This window comes from Scyliorhinus canicula, chromosome 9 (assembly GCF_902713615.1).
Source record: "Scyliorhinus canicula chromosome 9, sScyCan1.1, whole genome shotgun sequence".
NCBI classification, from domain to species: domain Eukaryota; kingdom Metazoa; phylum Chordata; class Chondrichthyes; order Carcharhiniformes; family Scyliorhinidae; genus Scyliorhinus; species Scyliorhinus canicula.
Genome location: NC_052154.1, coordinates 131340254 through 131365269, shown reverse-complemented (window position 1 = coordinate 131365269; position 25016 = coordinate 131340254). Strand labels below are relative to the sequence as shown.

General features: G+C 51.0%; 1 protein-coding gene across 1 annotated transcript in view; it reads left to right on the top strand.

Moving 5' to 3' along the window:
* The window catches only part of ddb1 (damage-specific DNA binding protein 1), a 181695-nt gene that overhangs the window by 74840 nt on the left and 81839 nt on the right, over positions 1-25016 (top strand). The window contains exons 13-14 of the mRNA XM_038807595.1: positions 542-720; positions 24111-24274. Coding sequence (XP_038663523.1) covers positions 542-720; positions 24111-24274 — 343 coding nt within the window. The remainder of the gene's footprint in view (positions 1-541; positions 721-24110; positions 24275-25016) is intronic.

Sequence of the window (25016 nt, the reverse complement as noted above, 5' to 3'; positions counted from 1 at the left end):
TCCCTGCTTAATAAAGTTGCCGAATTGGCCTGAATTAAATCCTCTACGTTTGCTCCAAATTTTTAAAACCTTAATTTAGGCAATTTAGAATGGCTGAATCGAATGGTACTGTCACTGTCGCCTGCATGTTTTTTTGTTCACGGCAGTCTGAGTCTGTATCAGGGTCATGAAACCGAAATTAAGTATTCAATTATTGTTGTGTCCTTAATTAAATACAGTGTTAGTTATTTTAATGTATAGAGATCTTTCAACTGTCCTGCCTTCAATAATGCAGGATTCATCGTTAGCCATTCAATGTTTGGGAAGTTAAAATCCTACGTTATGTAAATATGACTCTGCTCCTGTGCTTATTGACTTGTATCCAAATTTGGATCTTTGGGCCTTTTCTACTTCCTAAAAATCTTTGTATTATACATTCTAGTTTTAATGTGTCTCATAATGAATAATTAGCTTGCACCCTTGTATACCATCCATTGTTCAGTTGTAACATTTACGTGCCGTTTAGTGCCTTTCAAGTGCTAATAAGTGTTTCACCATGCAGATAACGTCTGGTTCAGTGCGACTGGTTAGCCAAGAGCCCAAATCACTGGTTAGTGAGTGGAAGGAACCAAATGGAAAGAACATCAGTGTTGCATCCTGTAATAACAGCCAAGTGGTTGTGGCAGTGGGCCGTGTGTTATATTACTTGGAGATCCATCCCAAAGAGCTCAAACAAAGCAGGTAATCGATCCATTCTAATGGGAACCTAATTATAATGGAATAGTAATTACATTACTGTGGACAGCACTGTAGCATAGTGATTAGCACAGTTGCTTCACAGCTCGCAGGGTCCCAGGTTCGATTCCCAGCTTGGGTCACTGTCTGTGTGGAGTCTGCACATTCTCCCCGTGTCTGCGTGGGTTTCCTCCGGGTGCTCCGGTTTCCTTCCACAGGTCAAACATGTGCGGGTTAGGTGGATTGGCCATGCTAAATTGCCCTTAGTGTCCAAAAAGGTTAAGTGGGGTTACTGGGTTACAGGGATAGGGTGGAGGTGTGGGCTTGAGTAGGGTGCTCTTTCCAAGGACCGGTGCAGACCCGATGGGCTGAATGGCCTCATTCGGCACTGTAAATTCTATGATTCTCTGATTAGTCATGGGACATTTCACACCCTGTGACCCATCAATGTTAATTTGCCAATTAATGGGGGGGTGGGGGGGCAGTTTTGTGCTGTAAGCCATTCCTGTTAAAGAAAGAGTTTGCACTTGTATAGCACCTTTCATGGTCTGTAAAGTCACAAGGCAAATGCAGTTTTACAGCAATTCAGAAAAGGCTTGTGGGGCTGTGTGGTCTACCGCCTGTTACGATCCCAGCTTGTATTACTGGGCAGTAAGGTCCCAGAATGGAACCCTGGCTCAATAGACCGATAATTTTATATTTTCTTCAGAGATATGGATTAAAGGAGTCACAGGACAGCCCAATGGCTTTTAACAAAAGAAAAAAACAAATTAAACATAAGATTGACTATGATACAATACTCCTTCACCCTACCTATATCTTAGATGTGCAAAGATTTTAAAGGACAACACAAGTTACAAATGTATTTTTAAAAATGTGTTTTATTCCAAATGTATATAAAAAGTTACAACACCTAATCAATTCGGGAAACAAACTTCCCAACGCACAACTATACAGTTTGTACAAATTCCCCCCCCCCCCCCATGAATATTCCCCACCTTCCCTCCGCTGAACCCTTTAACTCGAATTTGATCTTTTCCAGCCGAAAAACTGATATAAGTCACCCAACCAAGCCGCTACCCCCGATGACGTTGCTGACCGCCATTCCAATAAGATTTGTCGCTGGGCAATCAGAGAGGCGAAGCCACAACATCGGCCTTCCTCCCCTCCATCAGCTCTGGCTTCTCCGATATCCCAAATATTGCCACCAAAGGGTTCGGCTCAACCTCCTCCCCTACTATCCTTGCTAGTCGCTGCAAACGTTCCTGTGCAGAGTCCAACTTTTCGCAGCCCCAGACCATGTGCGCGTGATTTGCTGGTCCCTGCCCACACTTCTCGCACTTGCCTGCCACCCCCTGAAAGAACCCACTCATTCTTGCCTGCGTCATATGTACCTTGTGTCTGACCTTAAACTGTATCAGGCTCATCCTTGCGCACCAGGAGGTCACATTTACCCTTCGTAGCGCCTCACTCCATACTTCCCAGCATTTCTCCCTTCCCACATCTCCTTAATCTTCACCACCCGCTCACCTCGCTTTTCTCCCAGCCACCTGCATAAGTCTCCAATCCTGTCTTCCCTTCCACATCCGGAAGCAACAGTTGCTCCAGCAGGATGTACCTCGGCAACCTGGGGAACTCTTTCCAAACCTTTTGCACAAAGTGTCTTACCTGCAGGTCCTGAAACACTTTTTCCCTCCCTCTCTGTCTGCCTGTCTGTCTCTCTCTCTCTCTCCTTTCTCTCACACACACTCACTCCTCCTCCTCCTCCTCTCTCTCTCTCTCTCTCTCTCTCTCTCTCTCTCTCAATCTCTCTCTCTCTCTCAATCTCTCTCTCTCTCTCTCTCAATCTCTCTCTCTCTCTCTCTCTCTCTCTCTCTCTCTCTCCCTGTCTCCCCCCCCAACACACACAAAAAACCGTTTTCACACCAACATCCCCATTATCCTAAAGTGCCTCCTCAACTGGTTCCAGACGGCCACCGTGGAAAGCACTACAGGGCTCTGCGTGTATCTGCTTGGTGCCATTGACAACGCTGCCATCACCATAACCCTTAAACTGGACCCCTTACAGGATTCCTCCTCCATCCTAACCCATTTGAAACTAATGTGGCAGTGGGATGGGAACCAGATTAGGAAGTTAGAGGTCAGTAAAGAGGCAGCAACTAAAGCCAGTAAGGTACTAGATAATAAACTCAATGTGACTAAGGGGAAGAGTAGACAGGGAAGAGATGATGAACGCAAATGGACAGATGGTCTGAGGTGCATTTGTTTGTAAAAAAAATTTTATTCAAGCTTTTCAATAACAAATTTTCTCCCCACAATTTAAAACAAACAAGGCGTGTTTCCACACCAACACAAGAAAAGAACTCACCCCCCCCAAAATAAATAATAAGAAAAAACCAACCGCAATACAAGAAAGAAGAAAATAACAACATAGCAAACCCACCGCCGCAAAAACAAACCCCCTAACCCCCCCCCCCCCCCCCCCCCCCCAAGTTGCTGCTGAGACCAACCACTCTCTACCCCTTCGCCAGGAAGTCGAGAAAGGGCTGCCACCGTCGAAAGAACCCCTGTACCGACCCCCTCAGGGCAAACTTCATCCTCTCTAACTTGATGAACCCAGCCATGCCGTTGAACCAGGCCTCCGAACTCGGGGGCCGCGTATCCCTCCACTGTAACAGAATCCTGCTACTAGAGACGCAAAGGCCAGAATGCCGGCCTCTCTCTCCTCCTGCACTCCCGGCTCCGAAGCTACCCCAAAGACCGCGAGCCCCCAGGCGGCTTGACCCAAGACCTGACCACTTCCGACAAAGTCCCCGCCACCCCCTTCCAAAACCTCTCCAAGGCCGGACAAGCCCAGAACATATGGGTGTGGTCCGGCGGGCCTCCCGAACACCTCCCGCACCTGTCTTCCCCTCTGAAGAACCGGCTCATCCTTGTCCCTGTCATATGAGCCCTACGCAGCACCTTCAGCTGAATTAGGCTGAGCCGTGCGCAAGAGGAGGAGGAATTCACCCTCTCCAGGGCGTCCGACAATGTTCCATCTTCAATCTCTTCCCCTAGCTCTTCCTCCCACTTCGCTTTGAGCTCTTCTACTGAGGCCTCCTCCTCCTCCTGCATCAGCTGGTAAATCGCCGAGATCTTTCCTTCACCGACCCACGTCCCCGAAAGCATCCTATCTTGCTCCCCCCTTGGCGGCAGCCGCGGAAACTCCGCCACCTGCCTCTTAACAAATGCCCAGACCTGCATATACCTAAAAGCGTTCCCAGGGGGGGGGTTCCACTTCCCCACCAGCTCCTCCAGAGTCGCAAACTTCCCGTCCAAGAAGAGGTCCCCAAACTGTCTGATGCCTGCCCTGTGCCAACTCCCAAATCCCCCACCCGTTCTCCCCGGCGCAAAACGGTGATTGCCCCGTATCGGGGCCCAAACTGAGGCCTCCACTCCCCCCCCCCCCCCCCCCCCCTTTGCCGCCTCCACTGTCTCCAGATTTTAAGGGACGCAACCACCACCGGACTCGTGGAGTACTTTGCCGGGGGGAGTGGAAGTGGGGCCGTCACCAAAGCCTCCAGACTCATACCCGCACAGGACGTCACCTCCAATCTCTTCCATGCGTCACCCTCCCCTTCTGTCACCCACCTGCGAATCATCGCCACGTTCGCCGCCCAATAATATCCACACAGGTTGGGCAGCGCCAGGCCCCCTACCTCCCCCCTTCGCTCCAAAAATACCCTCCTTCCGCGCCCACAACAACCCCAGAATCGACTTATTCACCCTTCTGAAAAAAGCCTTTAGGATCAATATGGGGAGGCACAGGAAAAGAAACAGAAACCTCGGGAGCACAGTCATCTTTTTTTAAAAAAAAAAAATTTTTTTATTGGAATTTTTTATATAAAATATAACAACAAACAATGAAATGCAACAAAATAACCCATAAAAACTGTAACACTCCCCAAACCGTAATAACGCATGTATCCCCTCCCTCCCTCTCTCCCCCCCCCCCCCCCCCCCCCCCAACCCCAATGAACAACAAGAGAACTTAAAAATAAATTAAAATTAAATAAACAAACATAGTCATCGTTCCCCCTTCCCCCCCCCCCCCCCCAACCCTCCGGGTTGCTGCTGCGACTGTCCCAGTACCTCACCTATCGTTGAGCCAGAAAGTCGAGGAAAGGTTGCCACCGCCTAAAGAGCCCTTGTGTTGATCCTCTCAGGGCGAATATGACCTTCTCTAGCTTAATAAAACCCGCCATGTCATTGATCCAGGTCTCCACGCTTGGGGGCCTCTCATCCTTCCATTGTAGCAAGATCCTTTGCCGGGCTACTAGGGATGCAAAGGCCAGCACACCGGCCTCTTTCGCCTCCTGCACTCCCGGCTCCACCCCAACCCCAAAAATCGCGAGTCCCCATCCTGGCTTGACCCTGGATCCCACCACCCTTGACACCGTCCTCGCCACCCCCTTCCAGAACTCCTCCAGTGCCGGGCATGCCCAGAACATATGGGCGTGGTTCGCTGGGCTCCCCGAGCACCTGACACACCTGTCTTCACCCCCAGAGAACCTACTCATCCTCGTCCCAGTCATGTGGGCCCGGTGCAGCACCTTGAATTGGATGAGGCTAAGCCGCACACACGAGGAGGAAGAATTAACCCTCTCCAGGGCATCAGCCCATGTCCCGTCTTTGATCTGTTCCCCCCAGTTCCCCCTCCCACTTAGTTTTCAGCTCCTCTACTGATGCCTCCTCCGCCTCCTGCATAACTTTGTAGATATCAGATATCTTCCCCTCTCCAACCCAGACCCCCGAAAGCACCCTGTCACTCACCCCCCTCGCGGGAAGCAAAGGGAATCCCTCCACCTGCCGTCTAGCAAATGCCTTTACCTGCAGATACCTGAACATGTTTCCCGGGGGGAGCCCAAATTTCTCCTCCAACTCCCCCAGGCTCGCAAACCTCCCATCAATAAACAGGTTCCTCAGCTGTCTGATGCCCGCTCTGTGCCAACCCTGAAATCCCCCATCAATGTTCCCCGGGACGAACCTATGGTTCCCCCTTAACGGAGCCTCCATCGAGCCCCCCACTTCTCCCCTATGTCGCCTCCACTGCCCCCAAATCTTGAGGGTAGCCACCACCACCGGACTCGTGGTATACCTCGTAGGAGGGAGCGGCCACGGCGCCGTTACTAAGGCTCCCAGACTTGTATCTCCACAGGACGTCCTCTCCATCCGTTTCCATGCTGCCCCCTCCATCACCCACTTGCGCACCATCGACACATTGGCCGCCCAGTAGTACCCCGAGAGATTGGGTAACGCCAGCCCCCCCCATTTCTACCCCGCTCCAAGAAGACCCTCTTCACCCTCGGGGTCCCATGCGCCCAAACAAAGCTCATGATGCTGCTGGTCACCCTTCTAAAAAAGGCCCTAGGGATAAAGATGGGCAAACACTGGAAGAGGAACAGGAACCTCAGGAGAACCGTCATTTTGACGGACTGCACTCTACCCGCCAGCGATAGCGGCACCATGTCCCACCTTTTAAATTCCTCCTCCATCTGCTCCACCAGCCTGGTAAAATTAAGCTTATGGAGAGTCCCCCAACTCCTGGCCACCTGCACCCCCAGGTATCTGAAACTCTTCATTGCCCTCTTAAACGGGAGCCTCCCAATTTCCTCCTCCTGATCTCCCGGGAGTACTACAAATACCTTGCTCTTGCCTAAATTTAACTTATAGCCCGAGAAGCCCCCACATTCCGCAAATAGCTCCATCACCCCCGGCATTCCCCCTTTTGGGTCCGTCACATACAACAGCAGGTCGTCCACATACAGCGATACCCGATGTTCCTCCCCACCCCGCACCAGACCCCTCCATCTCCCTGAATCCCTCAACGCCATAGCCAGAGGCTCAATCGCCAGTGCAAAGAGCAGGGGGGACAGGGGACACCCCTGCCTGGTCCCACGGCAGAGCCTAAAGTACTCCGATCTCCTTCCATTTGTAACTACACTCGCCATCGGAGCCGCGTAGAGCAGCCCCACCCATTTGATGAATCCCTCCCCAAATCCGAACCGTTCCAGCACCTCCCACAGGTGCCCCACACAACTCTATCAAACGCTTTCTCTGCATCCAGCGCCACCACTATCTCCGCCTCCCCCTCCACTGCCGGCATCATGATAACATTTAGCAGTCTCCGCACATTCGTGTTGAGCTGCCGTCCCTTAACGAATACTGTCTGATCTTCGTGTATCACCCGGTACACAATCCTCTATCCTGGTGGCCAGGATCTTCACCAGCAACTTGACGTCAACATTGAGGAGCGAGATAGGCCTGTATGATCCGCACTGCAAGGGGTCCTTATCCCGCTTTAGGATCAGAGAGATCAGTGCCCACAACATCGTCGGGGGGCAAAGCCCCCTCCTCCCATGCCTCATTGAAGGCTCGCACCAACAGGGGGCCCACCAGGTCCGCATACTTTTTATAAAATTCAACCGGGAACCCATCCGGCCCCGGGGCCTTACCTGACTGCATTTGTCCAATCCCCCGACTAGCTCCTCCAACTCTATCGGCGCCCCCAGCCCCTCTACCAGCTCCTCTTGAACCCTTGGGAAACATAGCCTGTTCATGAAGCTCTCCATCCCCCCTCTCCCCATCGGAGGTTCCGACCGGTACAGTTCCTCGTAGAAGTCCCTAAAGACCCCATTTACTTCTGTCCCCTTCTGCACTACATTTCCACCCTTATCCATCACTCCACCAATTTCCCTAGCCGCATCGCGCCTACGGAGCTGATGCGCCAACATCCTGCCCGCCTTCTCCCCATACTCGTATACCGCGCCCTGCGCCACTGTGTCTCCGCCTTTCTGGTGGTCAACAAGTCAAATTTGGCCTCAAACTACGCCGTTCCCCCAGCAACCCCTCCTCCGGTGCCTCCGCGTATCTCCTGTCCACATCCAGGAGATCCCCCACCAGTCTCTCCCTCTCCTTCCTCTCCCTCCTTTCCCTATGGGCCCGGATGGAGATCAGCTCCTCCCGGATCACTGCTTTCGGAGCCTCCCAGACCATCCCCACCCGGACCTCCCCCGTGTCATTGGTATCAAGATACCCCTCAATACTTCTCCGGACCCTCCTACACACCTCATCATCCCCACATCCAGGCGCCAGAGCGGGCGCTGGTCCCGCGCCTCCCCCATCTCCAGATCAACCCAGTGCGGAGCATGGTCTGAAATCGCTATGGTCGAATACTCTGCATCCTGCACCCTCGGGATCAATGCCCTGCCCAGGACGAAAAAATCTATACGGGAATAAACCCTATGGACATGAGAGAAAAAGGAATACTCCCGCGCTCTCGGTCTCCCAAATCTCCAGGGATCCACCCCTCCCATCTGGTCCATGAATCCCTTCAGTACTTTGGCCGCCGCCGGTCTCCTACCAGTCCTTGAACTGGATCGGTCCAGTGGGGGATCCAGCACTGTGTTAAAGTCTCCCCCCATGATCAGGCCCCCTGCCTCTAGGTCCGGAATGCGGCCCAACAAGCGCCTCATGAAGCCAGCATCACCCCAATTCGGGGCATATACATTAACCAGCACCACCTTCTCTCCCTGCAGCCATCCCGTCACCATAATATATCTGCCCTCCTTGTCCGACACCACCTCAGCCGCCTCAAACACCACCCTCTTCCCCACCAGAATCGCCACCCCCCGGTTCTTCGCATCCAATCCTGAGTGAAAAACCTGCCCCACCCACCCCATCCTCAGACGAACCTGGTCCGCCACCTTCAAGTGGGTCTCCTGGAGCATAGCCACGTCCGCCTTCAACCCCATCAGATGAGACAATACCCTAGTTCTCTTAACCGGCCCATTCAGCCCCCTCGCGTTCCAGGTAATCAGCTGGATCAGAGGGCAACCTGCCCCCCTCCCCTGCCGGCTAGCCATAGCTTATCAACAGCTCGCCCCGCCCGACCCGTTCCCCATGGCGATAACGCCTCCCCTCTACCCCCCGACTTCTGCTGACCCCGGCAGCTCCCGCCAAAACCCATCCCCATCTGTCATGGGGTCATCCCCCTCTTGCCACACCTCCTTGGCACCGCTTCAGCGTGGGAAAGAAAACTATTAGAGGCCACACCCCCACCGCCAGCTCCGCCCCCTGCCCCGCCGCGCGGGAAACCAGAGGAAAGCCCGTGCTTTCACACTACCACACCCCACCCTTCTGACGCAGCTGTCCAAAATCCAGTTTCACCCCAACCCCCAGCCCCGTACAGAAGAGAACATATGAAAGACAAACCCCCCACATATCCCACACCCATACCCAACAGACAGACCAACCCGGAAACAGAGCAAAATGAAAACCAGCATAAAAAACACACCATGTCAAAGTTGAACAGCAACAGCGAAAACAGCAACAGCCATAGTGTGTCCCCAGACCCTAGTTCGAGTCCAGCTTCTCCGCCTGTACAAAGGCCCACGCCTCCTCCAGGGACTCGAAGTAGTGGTGCCGGTCCTTGTATGTCACCCACAGGCGCGCAGGCTGCAGCATTCCAAATCTGACCTGCTTGGCATGCAGCACCGCCGTCGTCCGGTTGAACCCGGCCCGCCGCTTAGCCACCTCCGCACTCCAGTCCTGGTAGATTCTCACTACCGAATTCTCCCACTTGCTGCTCCTCTCTTTCTTGGCCCAGCGCAGCACACACTCCCGGTCGCTAAATCGATGGAACCGCACCAGCACTGCCCTCGGGGGCTCATTTGCCTTAGGCCTCCTGGCCAGCACTCTCTGAGCTCCCTCAAGCTCCAGGGGAAAATGGAAGGACCCCGCTCCCATCAACGAGCTCAACATCGTGGTCACATACGCCGGGAGATCCGACCCCTCCGCCAGGCCCAGGATCCTCAAATTCTTTCGCCTCTTGCGAACGTCCAGCTCCTCCAAGCGGTCTTGCCACTTTTTGTGAAGTGCCTCGTGTAACTCCACTTTCCCCACGACCACCTCCTCCCACTCAGCGGCCTGCTGCTGCAACTCCCGAATGGACACCTCCTGGGTCGCCTGGGTCTCAAGCAGCCTGTCGGTAGTCGCATTCAGAGAGTCCAGCAGCTCAGCCTTCAGCTCCGCAAAACAGCGCAGAAGAGAGGCCTGCTGCTCCTGCGCCCACTTCCACCAGTCCTCGGGTGTTCCGCCGGCCTCCATTTTGTCCTTATTTCCCCCCCCCCTTTTCTTGGGGAGCTGCTGCAGCCTTTTCTTTTGCCCCACTCCGGGTGAGCACCATAAATTATGGGGAATGCTCCTCTAGACACCTTCCCCCACCGGGATTCGTCGAAACAGCACCGTTTGGGGCCCTCAAATCGGCCCAAAAGTCCTTAAATAGCGGGAGCTGCCGAACGTGCGGCTTAGCTCCGCATAGCCGCAACCGGAAGTCCGGGAGCACCGTCTTCTTAATCGACTGGACCCTGCCCACCAACGAAAGCGGTAGCGCGTCCCACCTCCTCCTCCATCTGCCCCACCAGCCTCTCAAAATTAAGCCTATGCATGGCCCCCCAGGTCCTAGCCACCTGGACCCCAAGATACCTAAAGCTCCTCTCGGCCCTCTTCAACGGGAGTTCACCTATCTCCCTCTCCTGATCCCCCGGGTGCAGGACAATCAGCTCACTTTTCCCCACATTGAGCTTATAGCCCGAAAGTCCCCAAACTCCTCAGGTATCTTCAGCACTTCTGGCATCCCCTCAGTCGGATCCACGACATACAACAGCAGACCATCTGCGTACAGTGACAACTGGTGCCCTCCCCCCGCACAATCCCCCTCCAACTCTTCGAGTCCCTCAGCGCCATGGCCAGGGTCTCAATTGCTAACGCGAAGAGCAGGGAGACACTGGGCACGCCGCCTCGTCCCCCTGGAAAGCCGAAAGTCCGCCGGCCTCCTCCCATTCGTCACCACACTCGCCACCGGGGAGCTGTACAGCAACCTCACCCAGCTGATGAACCCCTCACCAAACCTCCGCAACACCTCCCACAGGTAACTCCACTCCACCCTATCAAGAGCTTTCTCCGCATCCATGGACGCCACTATTTCTGACTCCCCAGCTGCCGGTGCCATCATCATGGCATTAAGGAGCCTCCGCACATTGGCATTCAGTTTGTGTCCCCTTCACAAACCCCGTTTGATCCTCATGAATCACCGTCGGGACCACATCCTCCACCCTCCTGGACAGCACCTTTGCCAACAACTTGACATCTACATTAAGGAGCGAGATCGGCCTGTAAGACCCACACTGAAGGGGGTCCTTGTCCCTCTTCAGGAGCAAACAGATAATTGCCCTGGGCATCGTTGGGGGCAGAGCCCCCCCCATCCCTAGCCTCATTCAGGGTCCTCAGAAGCAGAGGGCCCAGCAAATCTGAAAATTTCTTGTAAAATTCCACCGGGAACCCGTCGGGCCCCGGCGCTTTCCCTGTCTGCATACTTCCCAACGCCTCCACCAGCTCCTCCAACTCGATTGGGGCCCCCAAATCCTCCACCCGCTCGTCCCCTACTCTTGGGAACTCCAGCCGATCCAAAAAGCGGTCCATCCCACCTGCTTCCCTGGGGGTACAGCCCCTCATAAAATGATCTGAACACCCCATTGATGTCCTTTCCATCCCGCACCAAGTTCCCTCCTGCGTCCGTGGCTCCCCAATTTCTCTAGCTGCCTCCCGCTTTCGGAGCTGGTGGGCCAACATCTGACTTGCCTTCTCCCCGTACTCGTATACCGCCCCCTGCGCCCTCCTCCACTGTGACTCCGCCTTCCGGGTGGTTAAAATGTCAAATTCCGCTTGGAGATTGCGCCGCTTCCTCAAAAGCCCCTCCTCCGGGGTGTCTGCATATCTCCTATCCACCCTTACCATTTCCTCCACCAGCCTCTCCTTCTCGACCCTCTCCCCCCTCTCCCTGTGCGCCTGAATAGATATCAGCTCCCCTCTGACTACTGCCTTTGCGCTTCCCAAACCACACCAACTTGCACCTCCCCGTTATCATTGGTTTCTAGATACCCCTCTATGCCCCTACGGATCCGCCCGCACACTTCCTCCTCTGCCAAAAGCCCCACATCCAGCCTCCACAGTGGGCACTGATCCTTCCCCTCCCCCAGCTCCAGATCCACTAAATGTGGGGCATGATCAGAAATGGCTATCGCCGAATACTCCGCCCCCACTACTCTCGGGATTAGCGCCCTGCTAAGCACAAAAAAATCAATCCGGGAGTACGCCTTATGAACATGGGAGAAAAAGGGGAACTCTCTAACCCCCGGCTCCGAAAACCTACGGACACATGACCCATCGGGACCCCAAACTACTCCCCAACCCACCAGTGGACAAAACAAAAAAAAACATCAGAGTAAATAAACAACATCCCAGAAAACAACCCCGAAAAAACCAAAATAACGAAAACGAACATGCAAATTCAATCAGCAAACACAGCCAATATAAACAACAGGATACCCAGGAGGGCAAAGCCTCCAAACAAAGTACATTTTCCCTCAGTCCTTTGTTCGAGTCCAAGTTCTCTGCCTGGACAAAAGCCCAGGCCTCCTCCGGAGAGTCAAAATAGAGTTGGTGGTCCTTGTAAGTGACCCAGAGGCGAGCCGGCTGTAGAAGGCCAAACTTCACCCCCTTCCTATGAATAACTCCCTTCGCTCGATTGAAGCCAGCCCTTCTCTTCGCCACCTCCGCGCTCCAGTCCTGATAAATCCTAACGTCCATGTTCTCTCACCTGCTACTCCTCTCCTTCGCCCATCTCAATACGCACTCCCTGTCGACCAAGCGGTGAAAACAGACTAGTACCGCCCTGGGCGGCCCGTTCAGCCTCGGCCTCCGCTGCAGCACTCGATGGGCGCCCTCCAGCTCCAGGGGACCACAAAACGACCCCGCACCCATCAGCGAGTTCAACATTAGGACCACATAGGCCCCCAAATCCGAGCCTTCCAGCCCCTCCGAGAGGCCCAAAATCCGCAGATTCTTCCGGCGGGAGCGGTTCTCCATCTCCTCCATCCTCGCCAGCCATTTCTTGTGCAGCGCCTCGTGCGACTCCACTTTCACTGCCAGGCCCAAAAGCTCATCCTCGTTGTCCGAAGCCTTTTGCTGCAGCACCCGAATCTCCACGGCCTGGGCCATCTGAGTCGCCACCAGCTTGTCCAGCTAGGCCTTAAACGGCTCCAAGATCTCAGCTTTGAGCTCCTTAAAGGAGCGCTGAAGCAGCTCCTGCTGCTCCCGCGCCCATTGCTGCCACACTGCTGCTGCTTCCCCGCCCGCCGCCATCTTGCTTTTTCTGCCTCTCGCCTTCCTCTGCTGGAAAGCCGACTTTTGGACAGCTCCACTGCGAGTCCAGTCCATCCAACAGCCGCTGTGCACACTGGCTGTGTTTCCCCCCGGGGAAAAGGCAAAACAGCGCCGTTGCGGTCTCTTAAAAGAGCCTGAAAGTCCAAAAAAAGTGGGAGCTGCCAAACGTGCGGCTTAGCTCCGCATCGCTGCCACCGGAAGTCTGCATTTGTTTTAATGCGAGAAGTGTAGCAGGTAAGGCAGATGAATTTGGGGTTGGATTAGTACCTGGGAACATGATGTTATTGGTATTACTGAGACTTGGTTGAGGGAAGGGCAAGACTGGCAACTAAATATCCCAGGGTATAGATGCTTCAGGAGGGATAGAGAGGAAGGTAAAAGGGGTGGAGGAGTTGCATTACTTGTTAGAAATGATATCACAGCTGTGATTAAGGAGGGCACGGTGGAGGATTCGAGCACTGAGGCAATATGCGTAGAGCTAAAAAATAGGAAGGGTGCAGTAACATTGTTGGGACTTTACTACAGGCCTCCCAAAAGCGAGCGTGAAGTAGAGGTACAAATATGTAGACAGATTATAGAAAAATGTAGGAGCAATAGGTTGGTCGTGATGGGAGATTTTAACTTCCCCAACATTGAATGGGACTCTTGTAATGTTGGAGGTGTAGATGGAGCAGAATTTGTAAGGAGCATCCAGGAGAGTTCTTTTAGAGCAGTATGTAAATAGTCCAACTCGGGAAGGGGCCATACTGGACCCGGTCGATTGGGGAATGATCCCGGACAGGTGGTTGAAGTTTCATAGAACAGCACAGCACAGAACAGGCCCTTCGGCCCTCGATGTTGTGCCGAGCAATGATCACCCTACTCAAACCCACATATCCACCCTATACCCGTAACCCAACAACCCCCCCCCTTAACCGTACTATATTAGGACACTACGGGCAATTTAGCATGGCCAATCCACCTAACCCGCACATCTTTGGACTGTGGGAGGAAACCGGAGCACCCGGAGGAAACCCACGCACACACGGGGAGGACGTGCAGACTCCGCACAGACAGTGACCCAGCCGGGAATCGAACCTGGGACCCTGGAGCTGTGAAGCATTTATGCTAACTACCGTGCTGCCCATAAGCATTGCAGGTTGTGGTAAAGGACAGTACTTACGTTATATTCCAGATTTATTAACTGATTGAAATCCGACCAGCTGCCTTGGGATTTGAACCCATAGCTTCTGAGCACTAGTCTGGGCCTCTGGATTTCTAGTCCTGTGGCATTACCACTACACCATTCCCCATGTGGATTGGGAGCAGCTGTTTAAGGGTAAATCCACATTTGAAATGTGGGAGTCTTTTAAGGAAAGGTTGATTAGTGTGCAGGACAGACATGTTCCTGTGAAAATGATGGATATAAATGGCAAGATTAGGGAATCATGGATGACGGGTGGAATTGAGAGACTAGCTAAGAGGAAAAAGGAAGCATACATAAGATCTAGGCGACTTAAAACTGATGAAGCTTTGGAGGAATATCGGGAAAGTAGGACAAATCTCAAACGCGCAATAAAGAGGGCTAAAAGGGGTCATGAAATATCTTTGGCTAACAAGGTTAAGGAAAATCCCAAAGCCTCTTATTCGTATATAAGGAGCAAGAGGGTAACTAGAGAAAGGATTGGCCCACTCAAAGACAAAAGAGGGAATTTATGCATGGAGTCAGAGGAAATGGGTGAGATTCTTAATGAGTACTTTGCATCGGTATTCACCAAGGAGAGGGACATGACGGATGTTGAGGCTGGGGATGGATGTTTAAATACTCGAGGTCAAGTTGGCATAAGGAGGGGGAAAGATTTGAGTATTCTAAAAGGCATTAAGGTGGACAAGTCCCCAGGTCCGGATGGGATATATCCCAGGTTACTGAGGGAAGTGAGGGACAAAATAGCTGGGGCCTTAACAGATATCTTTGCAGCATCCTTGAGCATGGATGAGGTCACGGAGGACTGGAGAATTGCTAATGTTGTCCCTTTGTTTAAGAAGGGTAGCAGGGATAATCCAAGGAATTATAGACCTGTGAGCTTGATGTCAGTGGTAGGCAAACTGTTGGAGAAGATACTCAGGGATAGGATCTATTCACATTTGGAAGAAAATAGACTTATCAGTGATAGGCAGCATGGTTTTGTGCAGGGGAGGTCATGTCTTACAAACCTAATAGAATTCTTTGAGGAAGTGACAAAGTTAATTGATGAGGGAATGGCTGGAGATGTCATATACATGGACTTCAGTAAGGCGTTTGATAAAGTTTCCCATGGCAGGTTGATGGAAAAAGTGAAGTCGTATGGGGTTCAGGGTGTACTAGCTAGATGGATAAAGAACTGGCTGGGCAACAGGAGAGAGAGAGTAGTAGTAGAAGGGAGTGTCTCAAAATGGCGAATGGTGACTAGTGGTGTTCCACAGGGATCTGTGCTCGGACCACTGTTTTTTGTGATCCATAAATGATCTGGAGGAAGGTATAGGTGGTCTGATTAGCAAGTTTGCAGATGATACTAAGATTGATGGAGTTGCAGATAGTGAGGGGGACTGTCAGAGAATACAGCAAAATATAGATAGATTGGAGAGTTGGGCAGAGAAATGGCAGATGGAGTTCAATCCAGGCAAATGCGAGGTGATGCATTTTGGAAGATCCAATTCAAGAGCGGACCATACGGTCAATGGAAGAGTCCTGGGGAAAATTGATGTGCAGAGAGATCTGGGAGTTCAGGTCCATTGTACTCTGAAGGTGGCAACGCAGGTGGATAGACTGGTCAAGAAGGCATACAGCATGCTTGCCTTCATTGGACGTGGTATTGAGTACAAGAGTCGGCAGGTCATGTTACAGTTGTATAGGACTTTGGTTAGGCCACATTTGGAATACTGCGTGCAGTTCTGGTCGCCACATTACCAGAAGGATGTGGATGCTTTGGACAGGGTGCAGAGGAGGTGCACCAGGACGTTGCCTGGTATGGAGGGTGCTAGCTATGAAGAAAGGTTGAGTAGATTAGGATTGTTTTCATTGGAAAGACGGAGGTTGAGGGGAGACCTGATTGAGGTCTCCAAAATTATGAGAGGTATGGACAGGGTGGATAGCAACAAGCTTTTTCCAAGAGTGGGTGTGTCAATTACAAGGGGTCACGATTTCAAGGTGAGAGGGGGAAAGTTTAAGGGGGATGTGCATGGGAAGTTTTTTACGCAGAGGGTGGCGGGAACGCTTTGCCAGCGGAGGTGGTAGAGGCGGGCATGATAGCATCATTTAAGATGCATCTAGACCGATATATGAACAGGCGGGGAACAGAGGGAAGTAGATCCTTGGAAAATAAGCGACAGGTTTAGATAAAGGATCTGGATCGGCGCAGGCTTGGAGGGCCGAAGGGCCTGTTCCTGTGCTGTAATTTTCTTTGTTCTTTGTTCTACCCCTTCTCCTTCCCACCATCGGCTCATCTTCTCCATGTTCGCTGCCCAATAGTCATGTAGCAGGTTCGGCAGTGCCTCTTAACCCATGGTACCTTTCCTGCCCATACAAAGTCGGAAATAATCGTGTCTAGTTTTCGAAAGAAAGCCATCGGTATAAAGATCGGGAGTGTCTGGAATATAAACAGGAACCGTGGCAGAATGTTCATCTTCACCACTTGGACCCTCCCTGCCAAAGTCAAGTGCAGCGTGTCCCACCTCTTGAGATCCTTCCTCGCCTCCTCCACCAGTTTTGTTAAATCCCATTTGTGAAGCATCGCCCATTCCCTCGCTACTGAATCCCCAGGTATCTCACAATCTTTATTAGTGTCACAAGTATGCTTACATTAACACTACAATGAGGTTACTGTGAAAATCCCCTCGTCGCCACACTATGGCGCCTGTTTGTGTACACTGAGTGGAAATTCTGAATGTCCAATTCACCGAACGATCACAACTTTTGGGACTTGTGGGAGGAAACCAGAGCACCCGGACGAAACAAAGGGTCATCTGGACTCGAAACGTTAGCTCTTTTCTCTCCCTACAGATGCTGTCAGACCTGCTGACATTTTCCAGCATTTTCTCTTTGGCCTCATTTATCTTCCCCAGCTCCAACACCACACCCCCTGTCCCATATCCTCACTATTTCCCTGGACGTGGCCTGCCTCTGCAGCTGATGAACTAACATTCGACTTCACTTCTTCTCCCCATATTCGGGTAGAACCACCCCAAATCTGATCTGCTGCCGATACAGCATCATCTGTTGAACCCTGCACGTTATTTTGCAAGCTCAGCTCCAATAGTCTGGTATATTCGGACTTTGTTCCCCTCTTATTCGCAGTTGCGCTTCTCCCTGGCCCACTGCAGAATCTTCTACACAAACTTGTGGAGCCTCACGATCACCGCTCGAGGTGGCTCCCCCACTCTAGGCTTCTGCCTCAGAGACCTGTGTGTTCTGTCCAGCTCAGGGGCCTTATCCAGCACCCCCTCCGCCACCAGCCCTGCCAGCATCCTCAAAACTTCACTCACACTTTCCACTCCTTCAGGCAGGCCCACTCGCTGCAGTTTCTGCCGCCTTCATCTATTTTCCTACTCCTTCATCTTTGCTCTCAACGTCTTGCAAAGATCCCCAATTTTATACTATAATGTTCTCAGTAAGTATATTATCCATGTAAACCAACAGGAAAAATGTGATCCAACACATCACGCTCTGAAACCTAGCGGCAGATGCCATCTGAAACAATTTCTGTGGATTACTCTTGAAATCTTCGAGATACTTATCACATTGTGAGCCAATTGGTCTCACTGCAACTCTGGGGCTGGATTCTCCGCCTCGGGACTCTCCGCCTCGGGACTCTCCGCCTCGGGACTCTCCGCCTCGGGACTCTCCGCCTCGGGACTCTCCGCCTCGGGACTCTCCGCCTCGGGACTCTCCGCCTCGGGACTCTCCGCCTCGGGACTCTCCGCCTCGGGACTCTCCGCCTCGGGACTCTCCGACAGCTCGAAAGCTAGAATCGTGATTGGGTCGAGAATATCTGGTAATCAAAGATTGTGGCATTGCGCCTGCCGCTGGCAGCATCAGTGAAGTTTGTGCCCTGCTCCGGTGAACCCATGTAAAACCGTCATTTGCGTGGATTTGAATGTCATTAGCGGGTTGAACACCGTATGCTCCACCCATCCGCGATGCTCGACCCCTCTCGGGCAGGAGGCACACAGACACAAATTGGTGCAAGTATTTACAAGCAGGACCTGGGCACCATGGCTGTTGAGGGGGAGCGAGAAGGTAAAAAAACAAACTCACTAATTTTGACTGGTATGCAGGCAGTTGGCTGCCTGGGCCACAGGGAGTAGTGGGGAACAACTTGGTGCCAAGTCTGTGCACTCGGGGTTCCCCTCTCAGGATAGGGGTGACCTGGCTCAGACCGCCATTGCTGCAATATGAAATTTAAACACACCCCTTTGAGGCCTCTGGATGTTCACACCTTGTTGCTCACTCTGTTCTGTAAATGCTCGGAGAACTTCTGGTCATGTGGGAACCCACTCAACCCAGTAGCATCATGAACAGGATAGGAATGGCCATGTTCAATCACTGGCCGACCAGGTGTAGGCACTCCTCCGTGCACTTCACAGAAGCGGAGCCCCACTCTAGATTAAACAGAGGATTACCAGAGCTCACCCCAACCAAAGGACACCTGCCTTTGGAGTCCGCCATGGTACACTGCTCCTCTTGTGGGTGGCATGGTAGCCCAGTGGTTAGCACTGCTGTCTCACAGCTCCAGGGACCCAGGTTCAAATCCAGCCTTGGGGAGAATGTGCAAATTCCACAGACAATCACCCTTGTCTGTGCAGGTTTCCTCCGGGTGCTCCGGTTTCCTCCCACAGTCCAAAGATGTGCAGGTGAGGTGGATTAACCATGCTAAAATTGCCCCTAGTGTCCAGGGATATGAAGGTTAGGTGGGGTTATGGGGATAGGGAAGGGAAATAGGCCTAGATAGGGTGCTGTTTCAGAGGATCGGTGCAGACTCGATGGGCTGAATGGCCTCTTTCAGCACTGCCGGGTTTCTGTGGTTCTGAGTAAGGCCTCACCCGTGACACTACCAGCTAGCCTGCCCCTCCGGATCACAAGCTATCTGCATGCCATGCCTGTCCACTGCAGCCTTACTCCCATCCAGGAAACGTGACCAGCTGTCTGTCACAACCTGTGTGTTACACAAGGACTTGCATCACGCTGCAGCTAATATGCCAGCAAACTCACGCCCCCCTCGCTCACCCCCCAGCTGTAGGACCAGCTCCTACACAATCCTCTTCGCAGGGAGGTGATTGGTAGCACATGATGACCATCCCCAACACACACCTGTGGCTCACCTGGCATTTCGGGGGTTTGGAGAAGGACACACCGCTCCTGGTGGCCGACAAGGTTACGGTCACCCTGAGTGTTTATGCCGTGGCTCATTCTAGGCCTTGAGCGGTGACCTGTGTGGAATGTTGCAAACGTCGCACAATGGTAAATCCGAGCTGTGGCGGATGTCCTCTGCACCCCGGCATTGGGCTAGATCATTTCAATCTGGACCAGGCCCACCAGGATGCTCGGCCTAAGGATGTCACTCATCATCTTCTGGCATTATATGCCGGGAGTCCTGGTGATGCTGGCAGCACTGACTGCCTCTGCCGCCACGTCCCAGTTGCTGTTCAGAAGGGCAGGCATGAGTCTGTAGCCTATCCTAGGGAAGAGGGTGAGGGTGCCCCTCCACCTCAGTGGCATCGAGCAATGGGTCCACTTCAAATTCCTGAAATTTGGGGGTGCGTGTCTTCTCTGAGCCATCTTCATAGCTGGAATGAGAGCACGTGGTGAGTAGAGCTCCTAGAAGCAGCTCCATCTTGTCATGCTCTTCAACACAAATTCTGGTGCCAGCGAATCGAACACCAGCGGAGATGGGAATTGCTTCCAATTTACGTGGGCAAAGTGTTTGCTCATTTGCATTTCCTTCTTTTCGGATCAAATAGCGCCCACAGCGACAACACGAATTACATACAATTCAGTTCCAAATTGAGAATTCAGCACCTGACTTCCACACGAGTGTTTCCAATCTCCATTCTTGAAAAACACACGAGAACCTTCTCCCAAACGACACTTCTTCTCTGATACCTTCACCAAGGATACACTTCCAGGATTTCAATCTATCGTTTCAGTCATTTCATTTTATTCCTCTGCCTTGGATTGCCAGATGCATTTAAGCTTCTATGCAATCTCTTGGGTACCCAAACACGCCAACAGAACACCACTGCTTCACAGGCTATATTAAGGTGTCAGCAACCATGGGACTACTTCAGATGTCTGATTCTCGCTGGCTAACTTCACCAAGACTGCACATTTCAGCTCTACCTTTAACTGGGAGTCTCTCTCTCTATCCCTTTCTTTCACTTCTGTGAACAGTACAGTGTTCAGATTCCAGTTCTTTGTCCCTTTGACTTAATCCTTCCTGGGGCTTATGCTTTATTCCCTAGTTTCTGGAACTGTCTGTTCTTTAGCTTCTGGAACTGTTTTGTGCCCTCATTCCATTGCCTGCCTCTGTTGGCAGTTTCTGTGAGAGTTGCTTCTCAGATACCTGGTTCCAAATGAACCACGAGTGCTTATGCTTTTCAGGTGATTGCTGAGCAACAGCTTAGTCTTTCTTTAAACCCTGTTTGTTTTCACGTCGTAAACATTTTTTTTTAATAAATGTTTTTATTCTCCATTTTTGCATTTTCTTCCAATATTTACACCACCCACAAACAGTAAACGGTAACAAATACAAAATCAATCCCCTTAACAATAACAACGATCCCATCCTCCCACCACCCCAAACAACAGCTCACCTGTCAATATATGCATCCAATAAAACAAACCCTCCCATGGTGGAAACAAAAAACAAAGGAGAAAAAGGAGTCCGGGACCGCTTATAGTCACCACCCCCCACACACACGCACACAACGTAATCCAACCTCTGAAAGAGTGCTGTACATGATGCCCAAAAGTTGTAAACCCCCCACCCCACTCCTTCCCAACTCCTCCTCCCATCCACTACCTCTTGTAAAACTCCTTCCCCCAACCTCGGTTCCTTCCCTCCAACTTTCCACCCCGGCTAGACCACTCGGACCCTGTTCTGCCAGGCTCCGATGGCTGCAGCCCCTCCCCCCACCTCACTCCCGTTCACTGGCCGGCATAGACCGGCCAGCATGGAGGCCCCCACCCGAGCCCCCTTCCCCCTTGCCCGACCCTAGGAAAGCCCAAAAATCCCACTTTTAGAGCACAAACCCCGCATATCCAACTACACCCCAAAGAGCCCTCACTTCGAGTGAAAGTCCCATCACTTCCCTTGTCCAAATATATACAACATTGGCTCCTGTAGCCCATACACCCGCACGCAGTGAAACAAACAAAAAAAAGGGAAAATACAGTCATGAGGTTACATCGGCACATGGTCTTTTCTCAATTTCTCAGTTCTGCCACAGTCCTTCTGCCTTCGCAAACTCCTCCGCTGCCTCCGCCGTTCCAAAATAAAAGTCCTTGAGCTTGTAAGTCACCCTCAGCTCCGCTGGATATGCAATGCTGCACTGCACCTTGCTAATGTACAGTGCCCTCTTCACCCGGTTGAAAGCAGCCCGCCTCCTCGCCAGCTCCACCGTAAAGTCCTGGTATACATGTATACCAGCTCCAGCCCACTGCACCATCCGCTTCTGCTTGGCCCAGGACAGGATCTTCTCCTTCAGACTGTACCCACGGAAGCACAGAGTCACTACCCTTGGCGGCTCACTCGCCTTTGGTACAGGCCTCCACGACCGATGAGCCCGATCCAGTTCATATCGGGAGGGATCCTCCCCCTCCCCCAATAGTTCCGCCAGCATCGCAGCAAAATACTCAGTCGGTCTCGGCCCTTCAACTCCTTCGGGCAGCCCCACAATCCTCAAATTCTGTCGCCTGGACCTGTTTTCCTGGTCTTCCATTTTTCCTCGCAGATCCTTGTTAATCTCCAGCACCTTCCGCATCTCCTTCCCCATCGACGTAGGCAATAATGTCGTCTCCACTTCCTTCAGCGCCTCCCCTTGCTCCCACACCTCCGCCACTGCACTCGCCATCGTCACCGGGGAAATCGCCTCCTCCACCAGCACACTCAAAACCTCCCTCATCCCCTTCCTCATTGTCTCCATGTATTTTGTAAACTGCCTTTCGAATTCCGCAGCCATTACCGTAGTTATTTCTTCAGCCGTAAGCAATGCGGCCTCCCCAGATGGTCCAGCCTCCATTTTCCTTGGTGACCCCGCGGTGACCTTTCCACTCCCCGACGAACTTTCAGCTGTTTTCACAGCCGTTTTCTTATTGGACCTCAACATATCCCTTCCCTGTACTTTCTCTTGGCCTTCACTGCCTTCGCTGCCCCTAGGACCGGGCGTCAATCCCCGACAATGCCGTTCCCGAACGGGAGCCCTCCAACGCGCGGCTGCCTCCCTCCCGCTGTCACCAGAAGTCAGCCGTCACCGCTTCTTCAGTGGCCTTGGTGAGATCTTTTCACAGTTGTTCCCTCTGCTGCTAGAATTCAGCTTTCATAAAGGCCCTCAAGTCAGCTTGAGGCCTTTAAGCTCGCCCTACCCCCGCCTGCATGCTGGAAGAGGCTTTTGTCTCTGCTGTAGCTTCAGCCAAATCTTCCACTGTTTCTGCGGGCCTGGTAACCAAGAAACATACCATTCCTGGGGGAAAGTACTCCTCCAACATTCACCTACGCCTTTTCATCAAAATTCCACCCCGTATTGCTTAAAAAAGCTCTTTTCTGTAATCTTGGGCAGGAGCTGCCTTTTGTGTGACCACTTACTCCATGGTGTACACTGGAAGCCACGTCGTAAACATTTTAATTACAGTTCAGGCAGTCTAAAGTGACCAAAACAGACATGCAGGCACTTTTGATTAACGTGAAGCTAACTAAAGTTTTAACCTTTTCATATACTTACTTAAAATGATTGTTTCTAATATCCGCAAATACAAATCTAGATGATCTAAAACTACTTCTGTTTCCTGACAGACCCCTATTATATTCTCAAGATTTCGCAAACACTTCAGTGATAAATGTTGTCATGGGTATATTAGAATTATAGAATGCCTACAGTACAGAAGGAGGCCATTGGGCCCATCAAGTCTGCACCGACCCTCCGAAAGAGCACTCCACATCCCCACCCTATCCCCGTAACTTCACCTAACTGTTAGAGACTAAGGGGCAATTTAGCATGGCCAATCCACCTAATCTGCGCTTCTTTGGACTCTGGGAGGAAACTGGAGCACCTGGAGGAAACCCATGGCGACGCAGGGAGAGTGTGCCTTCTTTTTCCTCGGGTAGTGCTATTGGATCTTTTTTTTCTGTCTGTGTAGGCAGATAGGATCCTGGTTTAATAACAAAAACAAAAAATACTGGAAAACTCAGCAGGTCTGGCAGCGTCTCTGGCACGAGAAATAAGAATTAACGTTTCAAGTCCAGTGTGACTCTTCTCCGTAACGGTTCGATGTTGATTTCTAAGCAAGAATGTTTGGTGACTAAATTGGAATTGTGGAAACTTGATTCTTGTATAGCAATAATCAATGACTTTCATTCTATCAATCTAAGATTAATTTAAAGCGTCTTATGTTGTAAACCAATAACAATCTGCTGCTCAAGTTCATCCCTTCTCCCATTGTCAATAACACTTCATTTGTGAATCCATAACATTAAATGAAGCTGTTTGCATTGACCATAATTGTGCAACTTCAAAGAAAACAAAACTTCAAAGCAAAACTAACAGTGTATATGTAAAAGTGTGAACATAGTTTTACTCTTATTACTGCTCAAAAATCGTATCATCCTATTCATTGCTCTTCCAAAGCTTACTGTAATCATGGGAAAATTAGGTGGTCAATTTTGCTTCATATTTTGTAACCTAATCTGTTTCACTGATGACTTGTGTTGGTGTCAAGGAAGACAGAATGGGGGGACAAATGGATTTCTGATATGAGAATCCTTAATTTGTAAAACAGAAAGCCCTAAACCCTTAAGGGAAAGATTTTTTTCATAAAGATAATTAACATTTCTGTATATATATTGAGTTTGGAGACAAATAGCAGTGGAAATTAACTATCTTTTAAAAAATTCTACCAGCTTTATAGAGATGGAGCATGAAGTGGCTTGCCTGGACATCACTCCATTGGCTGAGGGTAGCAGTATGTCACCCTTGTGCTCTGTCGGGCTTTGGACAGATATTTCAGCTCGGATCCTCAAACTACCATCATTCGAAACCTTGCATAAAGAAATGCTTGGGGGAGGTAAGAGATGCAACTTAACTTTTTATACTGTTGGATTTATTGAGTTTTTACTTGGGACTTATTTAATATTTCGGAATTTTAAACACTTTGTCCTTTTATTTATCATAGGCCAGGATTTGTTGAAAGGAATTATAATTCTTTCAATTATATTTTAAACCTCTTACCATGGAGCAGTAAAGGATAAAATATTAATATTAAAACTGGCTGAATTTAAAAAAAATTAAGACTTTTGTGCATCACAGGTCAGCTAAGGACCTGGCAACAATAAGCTGGTCTTGATGAAAAGATATATATGGTTGAGTAAATGTACTTGTTTTAATCATATTCGTGTGTCTAATTATGAGAAAGTTTGAGCAAGGAAGACGACAGCAAAACTGTTGCACCATGGGGAAAAACCCGGAAGAGCTGTGTTACTATTCAGAAGATTTCAAGGGCCCATCATTAGTTTTTTTGATACGTCATGCCTGTTGTTTCAAGCTCAAAGTTATGAAGTTTCCTGTGATAACTACGCAGTCCTTCTAAAGTGCACATGTTTAAGATTAATTGCAACAATATTGCATAATATATTGTATCGTGGGTAAAATCTTCTCTTGTATTAGATCATGAAATGCACTTTTATTGTTAGACGTCCGACTTTAAGAACAGTCAAATATAACTTTGTATTTTTGGTTTGGCCGTTGCACATAAAGTGAGTGAAATATATTTTTCCATTCTAGAACTCTACTACTGTCACTGTTGTACT